This window comes from Caloenas nicobarica, chromosome 14 (genome assembly GCF_036013445.1).
Source record: "Caloenas nicobarica isolate bCalNic1 chromosome 14, bCalNic1.hap1, whole genome shotgun sequence".
In the NCBI taxonomy this organism is placed as follows: domain Eukaryota; kingdom Metazoa; phylum Chordata; class Aves; order Columbiformes; family Columbidae; genus Caloenas; species Caloenas nicobarica.
In genome coordinates this window covers 1,614,725-1,631,039 of record NC_088258.1, presented here as the reverse complement: position 1 = coordinate 1,631,039, position 16,315 = coordinate 1,614,725, and the positions used below count along the sequence as shown (strand labels likewise).

Below are 16,315 nucleotides of genomic sequence, written 5' to 3'. Positions count from 1 at the left end.
CTGCTCTCGGCTCGGTAGGGCCGGGGATCTGCTAGGGCGGGTAAGGAGGCGGGGGGCAGGCGGCTGCACGGGGCAGGGAGCAGGAAGGAGAGCGGGGCACAGGAGCGGCGGCAGCTCCAGCCCCGGCGGCAGCTCCAGCCCCGGCAAGGACGCGCCAAGGGCACCCGCGGTCCCCGGGGAACGATACCCCGCACGGCCATGGCCTCCAAGCCGCTGTCCAGCTTCTGGGAGTGGGGTAGGAACATCATCTGCGTGGGGCGAAACTACGCCAAGCACGCCCAGGAGATGGGGAGTGCGCTGCCCCGGGAGCCCCTCTTCTTCCTCAAGCCTTCCTCAGCCTATGTGCGCGAAGGTTCGCCCATCCTGCGGCCCTACTACTGCAGCAACCTGCACCACGAAGTGGAGCTGGGGGTGGTGATCGGGAAGAGAGCCCAGGCCGTGTCCCAGGAGGCCGCCATGGAGCACGTGGGGGGCTATGCCCTCTGCTTGGACATGACGGCCAGGGACACGCAGGAGGAGTGCAAAAAGAAGGGTCTGCCCTGGACCTTGGCCAAGGGCTTCAGCTCATCGTGCCCGGTCAGTGACTTTGTGCCCAAGGAGAAGATCCCAGACCCCCACAAGCTGAAGATCTGGCTCAAGGTGAACGGAAAGCTGAGGCAGGAGGGGGAGACGTCCTCAATGATCTTCTCCATCCCTTTTCTGATCAGCTACATCAGCGAAATAGTCACCCTGGAAGAAGGAGACTTGATTCTAACGGGGTCTCCTGAAGGAGTTGGGTCTGTGGAGGCCAACGATGAGATAGAGGCTGGGATAAGCGACATCCTCTCCATGCGGTTTAAGGTGGCGCAGCAGATACATAGATCCTAACTGGGAGCTGGACTGGGACCCTCTGTGAAGGAGGAGGAACATCTGGTGATCAAAGAGACACACAAGCTGTCCTGGTTGTTACACACTTACATGGCCCAAGCGTCTAATGGACTGTCACACGTCAAAGATATGTAACCCATGAGATCGAAAGGCATTTGACTAAAATAGCCCTGTTTCCATGGAGGCTCCAGCCTCCTCTGAGGCTGTGAACCTGGAGTCCAACCTGGCTGGGGGGTGGTTAATACCCAAACTGTACCTGGGAACTGTTGGAGCCAGTGCGCAAGACGGCTGGGGGGAGCAGGGCTGGCTGGCACCGTGTGCGCTCTGCTATTCTGCTAGGGCTTTGAGATTTCCCAGTGTATTGCCTGAAAAAAAAAAAAAATTAAACCATTAAAATGGTGATGTAGGAGCTAAAGCTCACCCATGCTATGTAAAATCCAAGATGTATGTGTAAAAGTAAATCCAGAATAACAGCTTCAGAAAGAATGTCTCTCCTTGGGGTATTCTACAATGAAAAGTTGTTTGCTTTTTAGATTAGTTTCACGATTCCTCCGTGCATTTTTCAAATGCACAAATTAAATGAGGATTGCTTTCCCTCCCACTCCAAGGGGTGTAATGCAGCAGGAAGTGTGCCAGATGCCTGGCAGATTTTTTTTCCCTAAACTGAGCTTTAAATGTGCGTCTAAAAGTAAAATAATACAAAATATCAAGAATAAAGAAGCTTATTGGTAAAGATCACCAGTAAACTTGTCTTTACTCTTACTGATTTAAATATATTTTAAATAAAAATCTAGCTGCAACAATTACCATGACTTGCACAATGCAGTGTAACAGTTGGAGTTTTTAAATATTGCCAGCTGTTAAAAATTCATGCTGTGCAACTTTTCCTGTTTCCAAACTCCAACCAATTGAGCACTCTCTACCAGTTTGCATGACAGCAAGTTCTCTTTCAATTCGATGGAGTGACAAAGTTGTAAAATCTAATTAGAAAAACTCTCCCCACACAAACATCCAAACTTAGAATTTTCAAAGGTTGCACAGAGCTGTCTGATTTCTAACAAACACAGATGGATTTTTTTCTTTTTTTACATACATGCAAGCACCAAAGTTAAATGCTTCCGTTTATTAGAGCCAGATCTTAACAACCACTTGGTTTTTAAAAGTGCATTTTGAGAGTCTTGCAGAGAAAATTACTGTAGCCCCAAGACAAGCATCTCAGTGAAAGAGCAGAATGGTCCAGGGTACTGCAAATCACATGCTAAAAAGAAAGCAGAACATGTTGCAAAAGGAAAATAGACATTTTTCTGTCAGCCTCTCCAGCTGTGTGTACCTGTAGCACAGCATCGCGTACCCATACGCCACCTGCACTGGTACTAATCCTGCAAACATGCGGACATAAGCCAAAGGCTTAAAGCACATTTAAAAGATTTTTGTACGATGAGGTCTAAATGGTGTGGACAAACTTCAGATTTCATCTAAAGGGAGCCAAAGGAACTGAAGCCAACAGAGGCAAACATCTTCCCACCACTTGAAACAGCCCAACTCCCGATGTGCTCAGGAGGTGAGAACTGGGGAGGGCAGCAAATGCAGCTGCAGGGGAAGCAAAGGACAGAAATAGGTTAAAAATAGGGAAAGATACACGGAGAAGGGAAAAATGTGCATACCTGGGTTCTTTGTGTTCAGCTAACAGCTATCTTGGGGAAGAAGAGTCTGTCACTCTCTGCCGCTTATAGTCGTAGCTTGATTGATTGGTTGTCAGAGGTCCCTGGTAATTGATTACTCTGTTCTAATAAGACGAGGTCTGCCCTTGCAAACAGCAGCTATTGCCAAGCGATTTCTCTGCAGTTGCCAGAAGTTCCATGTTTGGACTCACCAAAATGCACCACAAGCCCAGGCAGTGTTTCAAAGTGGGTCTTTATTTTTTGGAACTAACACAGAAGTAGCATCGAAGTAGCAAGGCAGTTAAAAACACAGAAGCTCAACAGATCCGTCATGTACTATTGTTATTTCTGATTTAAAATATATTCTAAACAGAGCAAAGAACACTTCCATCCCCCTTGTAATGAGGGCAGAACTAACTTTTCTTAGGCTGAGGCCCTAGTACACTTCTTAAAATACAATCACCTGAAAAAGATCAACACAAGCCCACTTAGAGAGATTAGTAATGCATATTTACCATCAGAACATGCTCAGCAAAATACGGTGAGAACATCATTCTACCTCCAATAATACAGTGAGGAAATGGTCTTTTTCCTGGCTGTTCTCAAGCCATATGGTGTAATCTCTTATTTCCAGTCTCTTTTCCCAGCAAGCTCTGACTGGCCTCTACAGGGTCTGCCGGTTTGCAGGAGAGAACATTCACTTTGAGTCCACTTCTCCAGCTGGGTGACAAAGTAACCTGCAAAAATAATTAAGGTCTTTGGTTTTACTGCTGTATAGCACCTTGAAATACGTTATTTTCTGTTATCACACAGCGTGTTTACTTGACAGATTTGGTTATAGATATTTTACATTCTTTTACACGAGTACACGCATTTTATGCTACATAACTGCCACTACTGAACTGAAACACTTAAATTTTGTCCTGGAAATAGAGGCAGAGGGTGGGGGAGCTGGGAGAGTAAGAACAGTTTTGCTAAGAAGGGCAAGTTTAAAAAAGGGACTCGGTTTAGAGTTGTCCTAGACCAGGCAGTTCTGTGACAAAGGAATCTGGTCCAGTATACAGCATGCAAGCAAAAAGGTAAATAATACTGCAAATAACAGATCTTTTCACAATTGCTCCAGGTGTGTGAATCTAATATTGTTGCTTTAAGGAGAACTGCAGATTTTAGACATACCTAAACACACTATTTCCAAAAATACAGGTAACTAAGAAATACACTTTAGGTATCCCCATATACCATACAGCCTGTTACATATTTTGGCTGGGCCTTATTCTTGCAAGCAGATAGTGTTAACTTTATTCATTATAAACCTACAGCCACAGAAGTCAGTGATTAAATCATGTGTATGTGCTTCTGAAATACCAGCTCCTTAACCAGTATTGGCTAAGAGCAGATTGTGTCTTTCACGGTTTGCCTGAAAGAAGCCTGCAGGTACATCCCCTAATGTTGAAATTATGACAAAGTCTATATATTGGAATATTCAGAATATGTATGAAAAGTATTCTTTATTTTAAAAAGTTCAGCAGAACTGACATGGAATTTTTCAATACTAAATACACTACCAAATGGGTAACAGCCACTGTTTTAAATTAGCACTAATACTAACTTTACAATAAATCTTGCTTCGTTCCAAAAGAAGATGCCATTTCAACGCAGTTTTCTTGTCTTCTGTTAGAATGAGGAACTCACAGACCTGGTAATAACATGACAGAACAGAGCACTTCTTCAGCATATAGTTACAACAGCATTTCCACAGCAAAATGACAATGAAAAGAGCATATTGTGCATTTTTAATAAATTTCTAAACTGTATTTTCCCCTCTTTTAACATAGTATTTGGTATAATATATGTACCAAGGCAATCAGGTTAATCAGAATAAATTGCAGGGTGTTCGAGAATCAAAATTAGGGAATTCCAACCATGCTCTCAGAAAAGTGTAAATTAATTAAAATGAAGTGGTGTTCTGAATAGGGTGTTCACTCTTACATTTAACATGTTTCTTCTTTTTAGCAGCTGCTGGCTTCTAACTTTTGACTTGTTCAAAAGTCAAGTGTGTGTGTATCCATATCCACATGCAATTTTTTTAACCAGTGCGCACACACACGAAAAGCATTTACATCTATTTGTAATTTTCGTCAGGCTTCACAGCTCAGATCAAATAAGAACCACCTAATTAATTTCTACTTACTGTGCAGCCTAATGTTTCCTCAGCTACGCAGTCAGACAGGTAGCAAGAATAAAGGGTGCCTGTGTGATCTGTCACATCAACCAGTATGTCAAAGCTTGCAAAAGTTGACTTGGAACCCGGAGAGATGTCACTGCAGAAGGTGCACGTGTTTGACGCTTCATTCACCAGAAAACGGCATATTGAACTGAAATGTAAGAAGATAATTCATGCATATGCTCAATTCCTCCTTGTTTGAAACTGTTTTCTAGGCTGAGATTTCCCAGGATACTTTCCCCTCTTAAAAAACATAATCTTCTGAACTCTTAAGTCTGTCTGAGACAAAATGGCCTTTTTCATCTTGGCTCCTCTAGGACAAGAAAGAGCAAATCCTTCACAAAGCCACCTCCTCCCTCTTGTTCCTTCTGGAAGTCTACATGACAAAAAATTCACATGGTGTCTTCCAGAGGAGTTTTATTTCTTGTCCAGAACTGGACTAAAATATTGTTCCATCTAATTTGGGTGAGGGAAAGAAGGATAAGCACTTTTTAATACAAATTTTAAACAGGCAGTTGCTTACCATCTGTTGCGAATAATTTTAGATGCGTTATCGTCAATGTCCAGTGTAGAAATGTAGCCGTAAATAATTCCATAGACTGGTTCAAGTTTCCCATCACTCTGTAAAGCTTTTTCTTTCAGCTGTTCCACAGTATAAACATCAACTACAGTCTCCACTAGAAGTTCAAAAGACATGTTAAGTGTGTCCGAGAAAGAAACAACACAGAAAAGCAACAACAAAAAAGGATCTTAAGGTAATAAAGAGGAGAGGATTTGATCTAAAGCACCAGGAAAGCCCCCCACACCTTCCTTTTGAAGCAGGCTTGTCATTTGGGGCCAAAAAAATAAAACAAAAGGGAAGTCAAATGAGGAAAATCTCTAATAGTTAATCTTGGTATCCCCCAAAATGAGTTTTTGACAAAACTTTCCATTTTTTGTACTTATTCAAGACAGAACATGCCAGACAGGCTGCCAGTTGGCAGAGTCACCACCCCTGAAGGTCGATAAGTGACGTTCTAAGGGACAGCCTCAGCAAGAGCAGTGCAGACTGAAAATATTCAGCAAGGTGACATCTTAGTTTTGTTTCTATGAACACACAGAGCAAGAACTTGACATTTCAACGGCACTGTGAAACTACAGCATCAATTAAATAAAATCAAAGGGTTTGGATCCATGCTTACAGTTAATGGGTTCTTTTGACTGCTCCTCCATTTTATCAAGCAAAGCTCCTGACTGCACACTCTCTTTTATGAAGCTGAAGAGAGCATTTGCTTCTGCTGTTTCTTGAAAACATTTTTTTAAAGTTATTAATAGACGTAGCATGTAAAAATACTGGCATAATTATATTTTACAACTTTTATTCTGGTAGCACCAACACATTGTCTCTTGGAATTAGCCAAGAAATGCCTTTCTCTTTTTTCCACTTCTAACTGTTAGTCCTACATGGAATATATGAAGGCTGCTCGGATAAAATTTTAAAAAAAATAAAAAATAAAAAAGAGAGAAAAGGGTGGAAGCCAAAAGCATTGGTCACTACGTAACAGACAAGTAGCAGGGAGCTTTCTGAGGCAAGTGGGCAGAAGAAATCAGACCTCCAATAGATTCATTTGTGCATTCTGGTTCATAACAGTTACTAATGCCAAAGCAATACTTCAACAGCTCTTACCTGGATTAGTTGTAATGATGGTTTTTGATATCACAGTTGCAGTCATACAGTTCCTAAATTTGTCAAAATTTATTCTCACATCTGATGCAAATATTACTGTGCACAAAAAAAGCACACCTGTTACTGTAGAATAGGTATGACGTTAAGAACTACGGTAAAAACATAAAAACCAGGCTATTATACCTGTTTCTCGTGGGATCCAACTCTGTGCAAGCTGGATAGATTCATTATCCCAACTAAACGAAAAGAAGTTCATGTATCAAACCATTTTTGAAACGGCACACAAACTGTTTAGTACTAAACTACTAGATAATATAGTTGTCATTAAATTGGTCAAAGGGGACACAGCTCCTTTGTTACATGCATGTGCAAATGAAATGCCACGTATATCCACAGGCATTTAGTTTGCAGCCAGCCAGGATGCTTTCTGTATGGTCTAATACATTCCTATTTTATGCCCTGCCGAACAGGAGAAAATAAGGAGCTGTTAGATTGTCCAAAATTATTCAATGCAGAATATACCTGGGAAAATACTGTATGTATTTCAGAGCATCGACAAAAGTGATTTCTAACTAAAGCAAGTCACAGTTACAATAACTGCTTATCAGCGGAGCCTGTTCTGTGGGAACAAGCTGATTGTTCACATCACTAGGCCAGATGTTCCAACACCAGAATCCTTGTAACTGCGGATGACAAGACCAGAGTGAGGGCAGCGGCATCCCTCAAAAATGATAATTCAATGCTTAGGTCCTTTGATAAGATCTCATTCGGTTCCTCGTAAGCTTGGGTGCCAAGAATACTGCCAAAGCACAGTTCTGTTCTGGTGTTTGTTTTCTTTTTTTTCTTAATCTTTGGAAAAAGATTTAAGATATTGGCATTTCATCTGGCATTACTCAGCCACGTCTTTGCTTCTGAAATATCTTCACTGCAATGCTGTTGCTCAAGGATTTCCCAAATCTTTGCCTCTGCCCGTGGCTCTGTGAAAGCACAAAATGCCCAATTTTTAGGGTGCCCACGGGAACTCCATCTAGTCCCTGCTCCTGCCAACTCCTGAGGCATCCAGACAGCTCTGCATAAACAAGACTGTTGGAGCTGCTGCTGCAAATTAACATGGGTGGCAGCTCAGGGGCTGGAAAACTTCACACCACAGATGTTTCTTAGTGTTCATGTGTATCCATTAATTGCATTAAACATTACACTGATTGAAGATACAGTTCCTAACTCAGGCAGGGAGCTCAATGCTCTATCTTGCTACTTCTATCTAGGGAGCAAAGGTCATTTCAACCAAAACCAGCAAACTCAGGCCAAGCAAATACCCACAGACTCTTGCACGTAGATAAACCACGAGTTTATCGAACAAACTATGGGCAAAATGCAAAGGTTCCTGTGTAAGCAAATCACTATCTGCATGCATATGTAGTATAGACTTAGTCACGTTTGTAAATGGGATACAGTTTGAAAGTATGGCCAAAGTAGCATCAAAATGTTTCTGTGCTGTTTTAAACATTTAAAAACTGTTTCAACCTATTTCCATTCCATCTGATAATTCTGCTTGGCTTTAAAAATGAAGCATGCTCCTCTTTTTTCCAAATAGTTTGTGAAACCAATGTACTGCCTTTGCAACTGTTTTTAAATGCCATTTCCTGAATTAGTTCAAATTTCCACATTAAAAAAATGTAACTATTTGGAACTAAGCTTCATTTTGCCATTCATGAGCTAACAGTCTGTCAGCAAGTCATAAAACTAGACAATACACAAGGTCACTCCAATGAATCTCATTTTTAAGCCTCTGTTCAATGTACATTGCTGCCCCATCACCAAACTAACAGGACACTTTAAAAGACAGTGTTATAACAGTATGTGTTATCATTAATGCAAGAGTAGGTAAATAATGTGTATATTTTAGTGAATTAAAAAACATTTACCATACTATTGGAAAAGACATCTCTGTTTCGTCATACAGCTTTACTTCACACCTCTGACCTCTTCTTTTGTCTGAAGTCACAAAATACTTTGGCTCCCCAACCTTTAAGAAGAAAGAGAAGCAGTCACTTTTCCTCTGCTAAGTGTTTAGAATAGAAGTGATAACCTAGAAAATAAAAGAGTTTAAGGGAAAAAAATAAACAACGCCCGAAAAACCCATGTACACCACTAAAGGTTTAACAGTAATTTTACTTCAAGGGACATATTTTGTTTTATAAAAATCTGCAGTTTACTTATTTTCAAGTTTTCGACTGCTTGCACATGCATGATTTCAAAATGACAACTGCTGTAGGACATTTCCGCTCCCCTAATTTCCACCCCATATTTTTGATTAGAATCTCCAGTAACTCATATGGTTATTTGGTTATTGTAAGTCAGCTGAAGTGACTGCCAACCTAAACAAACAAACCCAGCGATTCCTGGCCACTGTGTGTCCCAAAATCGATATTCACACTTAAGTCATTTGAGTTACAGATGGTACAGTAGAAAAACAACACTGTGTCATGGCCCCTTAACTTACTGACATCACAGCCGCAAGCACGTTAAGGATTCTTCCATCGAGGTTTTGTCCATTTGCAACGATATCACCCAGCGAATAATAGTCCTGAGGGTCCTTGACAGGTAGATGCAACAGAGAAAGTAGTTTGGTGTCCATTTCATAACATGAAGATGTTTTGACCACTGAATGATTTTCACTGAGCAGTAATTTGTAGCGACTAGGTAATATGCACAAAACAAATCACATCGATCAACGTGTCACTCATCAGTATATTAACAGTGCAAAATTTTCATTCAATTCACATGAGAAAATAACTGCCGATTTATTCCTTTATTGCTTTCCTTAAATATAAGGAAAAAATGGAATTTATTTGTTCTAAAATGATTTTTTTTGCTACAAAGCTTAGAGATGGTCAGTAAGCAAGAACATAAAACTTTTAACTTGCCAATTTAATGTGCATATATGCAATATTGTTATGACTGCCATATAATTTAAACTATTAGAATATGACCAAGTAGGAAGAAACCCTAATTAAAGAACAGGTGTATTTATCTAATATCTACATCTTAGATATCTAAGATAAGTTAAAACATATCTAAATTACGACTTGCAATGTTAGCGAGTTTCATATACCGGTTCAAATTGTTCAGATTTTAGAGAATACACTGAAAGACAACATATATACATTGCACCATACAAAAGGAATGACAATGCCTTATCAAATAAGTATCAAATAGCCTTACAGTGCGTTAAAATACCTTCCAGATAAACACGTAATGTGAATGGATTTTGCGAAGGATATACCGTCTATAAAAAGGGTGTGTCTGATAAAACACTTCAGGAATATCAAATCTGTTTCAAACAATTCTACTAGACTTTACTCAAAGAATGAAAATTACTCTGTTTAGTTTCAAAGAGCATTATTACTTTATGACGAAACTCCAAAGGTGATATACTGAAAAAGATACTATCTTTTGAGATTATTTGACCACACATGGTTGAGCATAGGGAGGAAGGTGCAGCTACAGCAGAAGACTGACCCCAAATCCTTCCCCCAGTTGCATTCTGCTGCAACCAGCTGGCAACTAAAGTATTAACTTGGATCTTTCTGGGAAGAACTACCAGTCTATACTTTCAATTTACCTAGGAGTTACAGGGTTGAATTTTTCTTCTCTTTCCACTTCCTTTGACTGAACTAAAGGATTTTCAATTGTAACTAAAATAAAACATTAATAAGTAATGTTAGAAAACTGAATCTAGATACATACAAAGAGAGGTGCCTTTTTAAAATGGTTGTTTTCAAGGCCGATACGGAAAAGAAACGTTTTCATACTAAAACCCGTATCTGTCCAGACTGCTCAGGTTATAGCCAAAAACCCTCAGGAGTCCTCGAGACATTTAATAGAAACAAAACAACACCAAGTTCTTGGGTGCGTACTCCTCATAGTCCCAAGTTTTATCCAAACACTCTGCTCTAGCAACCATGGGCAGCAAAGTCCATCAACTGAACACAGTCAAAGCACAGACCCTAAATAAATACAAGATTTTTGTTGTGCTTTTATGAACAATCATAGTCATATATAACTAAATGAAGACAAAGAAAAAAACCAAACTATAATACTTTACAGGGTTTATTTTTCATCATTTATAAGAACTGAATATAGGAATTTAGATCAATTAGCTACAGGTAAGTTCTGGGTGGCTGCATTTAGTGAATTTGTATCTGGTCTTTTGTTGACATATTTACTGGTTTTGAATTAAAATCATTGAAATCTTATTCCTTTCCTCTTTATACTTAACATAACTGAGCAATTTGTTTCCAATTAGACTGTTTTCTGAGTCCTCAGAGAAAAATATAGCAAAACCACAAACACATAACAGTGATTTACTGGGGGAAAAAATGAAAAACAACCTATATTCAAACAGAAATATGTTAAGAATAAACTCCAACTTACCACAATCACCAACTCTAAAGCTTTCTGAAAGTGATCTAATATATTCTTCTCTGCCCCAAGAATTTACATTTATAAAATAAGTCGGTGAATCGCGAATAGTAAAACTGAAGGTGTATCTTTCGGACCCAATGTCTGCAGAAATAAACAGCACTGTTACAATTCATTAGCACAGCTTGATTTCAATCTAGAATATACGTATAAAAACGATGATTTCGAGGCTTTCCTGGATTTTTGTCATGAATTTACTCCCCGCGTTCTGTTGGGTGCCACTAGAGGTCAGCAGATTGCTCAGGAAACACGTTGGTGTTGAGGAGGGACCTGCACCATCCCCTCCACCCACACACCACTGAACCTACAGGTCGAATGCGAGAGAAATCAAAGAACTGGACGATGCTACATTCAGAGCATGGACAAACACAGAAGAAGGGATAACACATGAAGCAACTCTACGAGAGTACGTACTAGCCCAAATTTTGGAGTGGGTAGGCTGGTTTTAGGTGGCCATGCCCATGCACGAGACCATGGCGGTGACAGCCAAGGCTGCAGATCACAGGCGGTATCACTGTCCAGATAGTACCAAGGGGTTTAACTGAATAAAACAAAGTGTTTCCAGCTCTATGGAAAGTTCATGGTCAAGAGGATAGCGGTCTCGGAAACGCCGCACTTCCTTTTCTCTTTCAGCTAATTAACAAAGCTTTCCATGGATCATACAGCCTTATGCAAGACATGACTTTTAAATTGCCAGTGAAAACTGTAGTGAGTATAATCTCACTGTAGTTCCATGGAGGCACAAATGCGAACACCACATTTTCAGACTATGTAGAATTTTTTCTGGTGACGACAATGAATTCCTTCTAAAAATCCACCACTAGAGCAGCTCAGCATGATGACAGCAACAACAGAACTGCGGAGTGGAGACACTTCTGAACGGCACCCACCTCATCCCTAAGCTGTAGATATATTACTTCAATTTCCAACTAATGCTCTATTACAATGTATTATTCCCATTTTTTCTTTAGGAGTATATGATAAGATGAAGCAGGTGCTACTCAGACCAGAAATCACTTGTTTCACTCAAGACATCTCCTTAACATTTCTGTTTTGGGAGAGGATGAATATGAAGGCACCAGGTCAATTCTATTGTATTTATGTAATAGTGGGTTCATACTGGTACCACCTCCTTCAGACCTTGAAACTCTGTCATTGAGCTTTTCCTGAAAAAACTGTAATTGATAAGGTTTAGCCAAACTAATGCTGCTCTTTCATCTTGGTTGTGAAGCACACACAATTATTTTTATACACTTTTATTCTATACATTTTAAACTACAAAGTCTGTTTGTCATTTAAATATCGATTTCAGTGATATAGGCCACATTATACCATATAAGAAAACAAAGTAAACACAGTTTAAAAGGACTGTACTTTTTCTGTCTGGAAAGCTTCTGACATCTGTTTTCCCAATAACCACACCGATCACATTCTAGAAAATAAAAAGATTATAGAATACAAGTATTAAACACAGATGTATATGATGAATTAGATTTCACGGACTTGTACTCTACTGATGATAATAAACATATTTCTGACTGGTAATCATTTTAATCTATTTATTCCGCAGTACCACATGAACTAAGGACTAAAACATAAACACACAATTTTACTTTAAGAAAAAGAGTGACTAATAAAAATATTCGAAGAAATACATCTGTTTGTGTTTGTGAAGACAAAGGGAGGACAAAAGTTCACCCCAAACATTCCCAATTTTGGCTGTTGTACAGCAATCTCTGCTCAGGTAGGCAGCAATATTGTCATTTCACGCTCTCTGCACAGGTCTCAGATCTCCTTAAATGCACTATGAAAAGTCTGCACAGGATTTATTTTACAGTTAAGTGTCCAAGGTTTCCTCTGCTGTCAGCACTGAGATACACACCCGTACATGCACAGGGAGGGCCATTTATCCCGTCCTCATCTAAGCAACATTCATTTCTACACCTGCCTCTCTCTGCTGTCTCTCAGCCAACTACAAAGACAGCTTAGGCAGTGAACTTTTTTGCTGATTCAAAACAAAATCCATCTTTTTCTGCTTTGTTAAGCTGTTATTATGCAAAAGCACACCAGTCTCAATTATCAAACAGAACTACTAGGACAAAAGTTATACGTATAAAATATATATGTTAAAAACATATAGCTATGTGGTGTTGGTGGTGGTTTGTTGGTTTTTTGGGGGTTTTTTTAAGGAAAAGCTCTTCCTCAGTGTGAGAGAACAGGATTGCAGCGCTAGTTTGGGAATTTAAGAGGTAAGCAATGAAAGCTGGTGGTGTAACAAGGACTGAAAGGAGAGGTGGACATCACAATGGCCCTTCCAAACACGGAACGTGCCGCTTTACATGGGCACTTGCATTAGTGCCCAACTTTCTCTCCGGTTCCCAATTTAATGTGAATCACTAGATGGAGCAAGGTAACTGTCTTATCCTATAGGGATGGAAATGAACTCATTAAGAGGATGTGTGTGGAATATCCTAGTTCTTCCAGTCTAGCAGAATGCTTCATATCTGTCCACATGTAGTAACTTAGATTAGGATATTTTTTTATATATATTTTTAGCTTAGTTTCCTAAAACCAAACATTTCAATTGTATCAGAGTGCAACACAGGCTGTCTCTCACTGCCAGTCAGAAGAACTGGCGTTTAGTATGACTGTTCACATGAATTAATCTGTTGTAAATGTGCAGTTTCCAAAAGAGCCCTCCCCATATTCACCCCTCGTGTCAGCACTCAGCCTGCACAGCGACCCAGCAGAGGAAGTGATCTGGCTGGAAACTATTGGAAGGGGAGTTGGGGAGAAAGAGGGTAGAAAAACTTCCAGAGATCATTTCCTTGATCAGCTTATTGTGCAACTCCACAAGCACTGGTTTCACCAAAGGAAGCAGGCAATAGTGCCTTTTCTAGCAGCCCACTGCTTAATGCCGCTCAACCAAAACCTGAGACTACAGCATGAACTTATTGAAAGTTTCTTAGACTTGGATCTACTCCACTTTTAAAAAACAAACTGCAAAGTAAAAAAAAGATACTATCTTGAATGATGCGTGTTCAACGGTTTTAAAGTTCCAAACACATGGTTCTATCGTGAGATAGTGAATTACTTTTTTATAAAAATACTTTCTTTACTATATGTTGCTAATTGCAATACTCAAGATTAGTTTTATTTGTAAAATAAAAGCTTTTAGCTGAGTTAGTGGATCACTGTATTTGAGAGTAACTGTGAATGGCAGATTAAATTAGCTTTGCTGGAGACCAGGAGTTTATAAAAAGTTGGAAAGAATATACAAAACTGCTGTGAGGGCATATAAAACTCCCTCTCCTAGTTCACTGCTTTTCTGTGATTTCTCTTTCATTTATTTAAAATAAAAGAGAAAAGAAAAAAAAAAAAAAAAGGTCTAAATTGTGCCTCTCCCAAATAAAAAGCTGTGGGAACAGGAAAACTCCTTGTTGTTTTCCCTCTCTTCAAAAGCATCAGCACTTCCGCAGGACACATGGCTCTGCAGAGGCATATCTGCTTTCAGCTGGAGAGACAGGGCTGCCACACGGTGCACGGCACCGCTGGCGGGGCTGCGCCGCATGCAAACGCTGCTGCTTCTCAGTTTTGTTCTCCAGCTCCCAGCAGCACCCAACGCTCGGAAGACACGTTACGGCTGGTGGGCTGCACGGTGAAGGGTGGAAATACTGCAAGAAGAATGGAGCCTTTTCCCTCCGGTGTTAAAATACCACCTTGGGGAGAAAAGAATGAAAAGCTGTGCTGTCCCCCTCACTTCCTATTTTTAATTCAACCATCTGAAACCAAAACGAGAAAAATACTGAGTTTTACAGCACAGTCCCCTGTTCAGCTCTTACTCCAGTGACAATGGTCCTCACTCACATCAGGACACCAAAAAAACTTCCTGCTCAAACATCTATATGAATCTACGAACTACAAAGCTCTGCTGTTCGTTAAGTTTACTTTGTGGCTCATCTTACTCTCCCACAAGCAAAATTCTTAGCTCCTCATAAACTGACAATGGCAAAACCTGCTTTTTGTTCTAAAGAAACAGAAACAATCCTATCTGACATGTAACAGTGAGATTTTTATCCAGTTAAAACACAATACCACTCAACAAGGGTTTTGTTTGAATAATTCGGGACTCTTATTCAGCTCCGAGGGACTGAGCACACAGGATGGCAGGACTGGGCCCTACGTTCATAGCTTGTGGTGAAAGACTGTTGTCGGTTACCGATGTATTGTGGCTGCATAATGCCGACTCTGTACGTCTTTACTAATTCAGCATCTATTTAAAACATCACAAAGAAGCCTCTGAGACTTTCAGACATTGAATCGTCCAGTCAATATCTATAGTTGTGGTATCTACATACTATGGACAACAGCAGCATCAATTTTCATTTTGCTTGTTTATACACAAAGAAGGTAAGGTACTTTATATCTAACAATTAGACTAATGCTATTAGTATCTAAATACACATCAATTACATAATTTTGCAGTAATTTAATACAGTCCTATACAATTTCATTTGAGAACAAAAGTACTATGTCTATGAGACTTACAGGACGAGCAAGGTTTGGATGCAGATCTGAAAGTGCAACAAAGTCCCATGCTGAAGTAGAGTAAGCCATTCTTTATCTGTAACTTGAGAAAACTAATTTAGATTTTTTTTAAAAAAATCTAAACAAATCACTTGAAACTATTCATAATGAGAATAGTAAGTAATTTTTTAACACAGGTGTTTTGACGTAAATAGCATCTGTCTTCAATAAAAACCGTTTCGAGCCATCTGAAGTAGACAATTCTTAATTGTTTGTATTTGGCAATATAAGTTATGAACTTGACTATGGCTGCTCTACCTATGTTTCTCAAATAAAGACCTGTAATTTTTATTTATTTATTCAGCACTAAATGACTCCATGAGCACCAGCCTCTGAAAAATATTTACCCTCCTTCTCCTGTCTGGGAAATCCAACTGAATTTAATGAGGCAGTTCATATATAAAAAGGCCATTTACATGGGAGGAAAGAAATGTGCTGGGTTGCAAACCACCTTAACTGAGGTTTTTGACTTAATATTAAACTACTTGAAAATGTGAGTTCATTCCTTTCTCAAAGTTTGAAATTTATTAGAATAATTTTTTTAAAAAATCTGTTATTTTCAGGCTGCCAACATAGCATTACTGCCCGTTCCTGTGCGTCCTGTCTATTGCTGCCAGATCAGGCCATGGCCGCTTTGTTACCCACCTGAATGCCTTTTGTTATTTCATGGGTACCCTCTGAGACATTATCGATATTTAGCAAATAGTTGTCAGACTCTATTTCTCCATAAAAGGAACCATCAAGTTGTCCAAATCTTAATAACCTTGAATATGAGAAAACTGCTGACATTTTTCAGAGGATGCCCGTTCAGACTTTACAACCAAA

General features: G+C 39.7%; 2 protein-coding genes across 2 annotated transcripts; one reads left to right on the top strand and one right to left on the bottom strand.

Annotated features, from left to right (window-relative positions):
- Window positions 1-27: 27 nt before the first annotated feature.
- Window positions 28-1,605, top strand: FAHD1 (fumarylacetoacetate hydrolase domain containing 1). Its single transcript, XM_065644641.1, has one exon. The coding sequence runs from the start codon at window positions 199-201 to the stop codon at window positions 865-867; it is 669 nt and encodes a 222-aa protein (XP_065500713.1). The 5' UTR covers window positions 28-198; the 3' UTR covers window positions 868-1,605.
- A 1,525-nt stretch (window positions 1,606-3,130) lies between these two features.
- MEIOB (meiosis specific with OB-fold) lies at window positions 3,131-15,520 on the bottom strand. Its single transcript, XM_065644996.1, has 13 exons — window positions 15,452-15,520; window positions 12,278-12,335; window positions 10,856-10,987; window positions 10,044-10,116; window positions 8,922-9,117; window positions 8,344-8,444; window positions 6,602-6,654; window positions 6,419-6,514; window positions 5,934-6,035; window positions 5,276-5,429; window positions 4,720-4,903; window positions 4,138-4,224; window positions 3,131-3,265 (listed from the first exon to the last, which is right to left on the bottom strand). Exons 1-13 carry the CDS (start codon window positions 15,518-15,520, stop codon window positions 3,131-3,133), a joined length of 1,440 nt encoding a protein of 479 aa, XP_065501068.1.
- Between the last annotated feature and the right edge of the window lie 795 nt (window positions 15,521-16,315).

Bases quoted from the DNA above. Each gene is read 5' to 3' on its own strand.
- FAHD1 (XM_065644641.1), top strand. From the start codon at position 199: ATGGCCTCCAAGCCGCTGTCCAGCTTCTGGGAGTGGGGTAGGAACATC.
- MEIOB (XM_065644996.1), bottom strand. From the start codon at position 15,520: ATGGCTTACTCTACTTCAGCATGGGACTTTGTTGCACTTTCAGATCTG. The intron at 8,445-8,921 runs GTAAGTTAAGGG...TTCTTCTTAAAG, and splicing joins TGCTTGCGGCTGTGATGTCA to GTTGGGGAGCCAAAGTATTT. The intron at 6,036-6,418 runs GTAAGAGCTGTT...AATGTTTTCAAG, and splicing joins CATCATTACAACTAATCCAG to AAACAGCAGAAGCAAATGCT.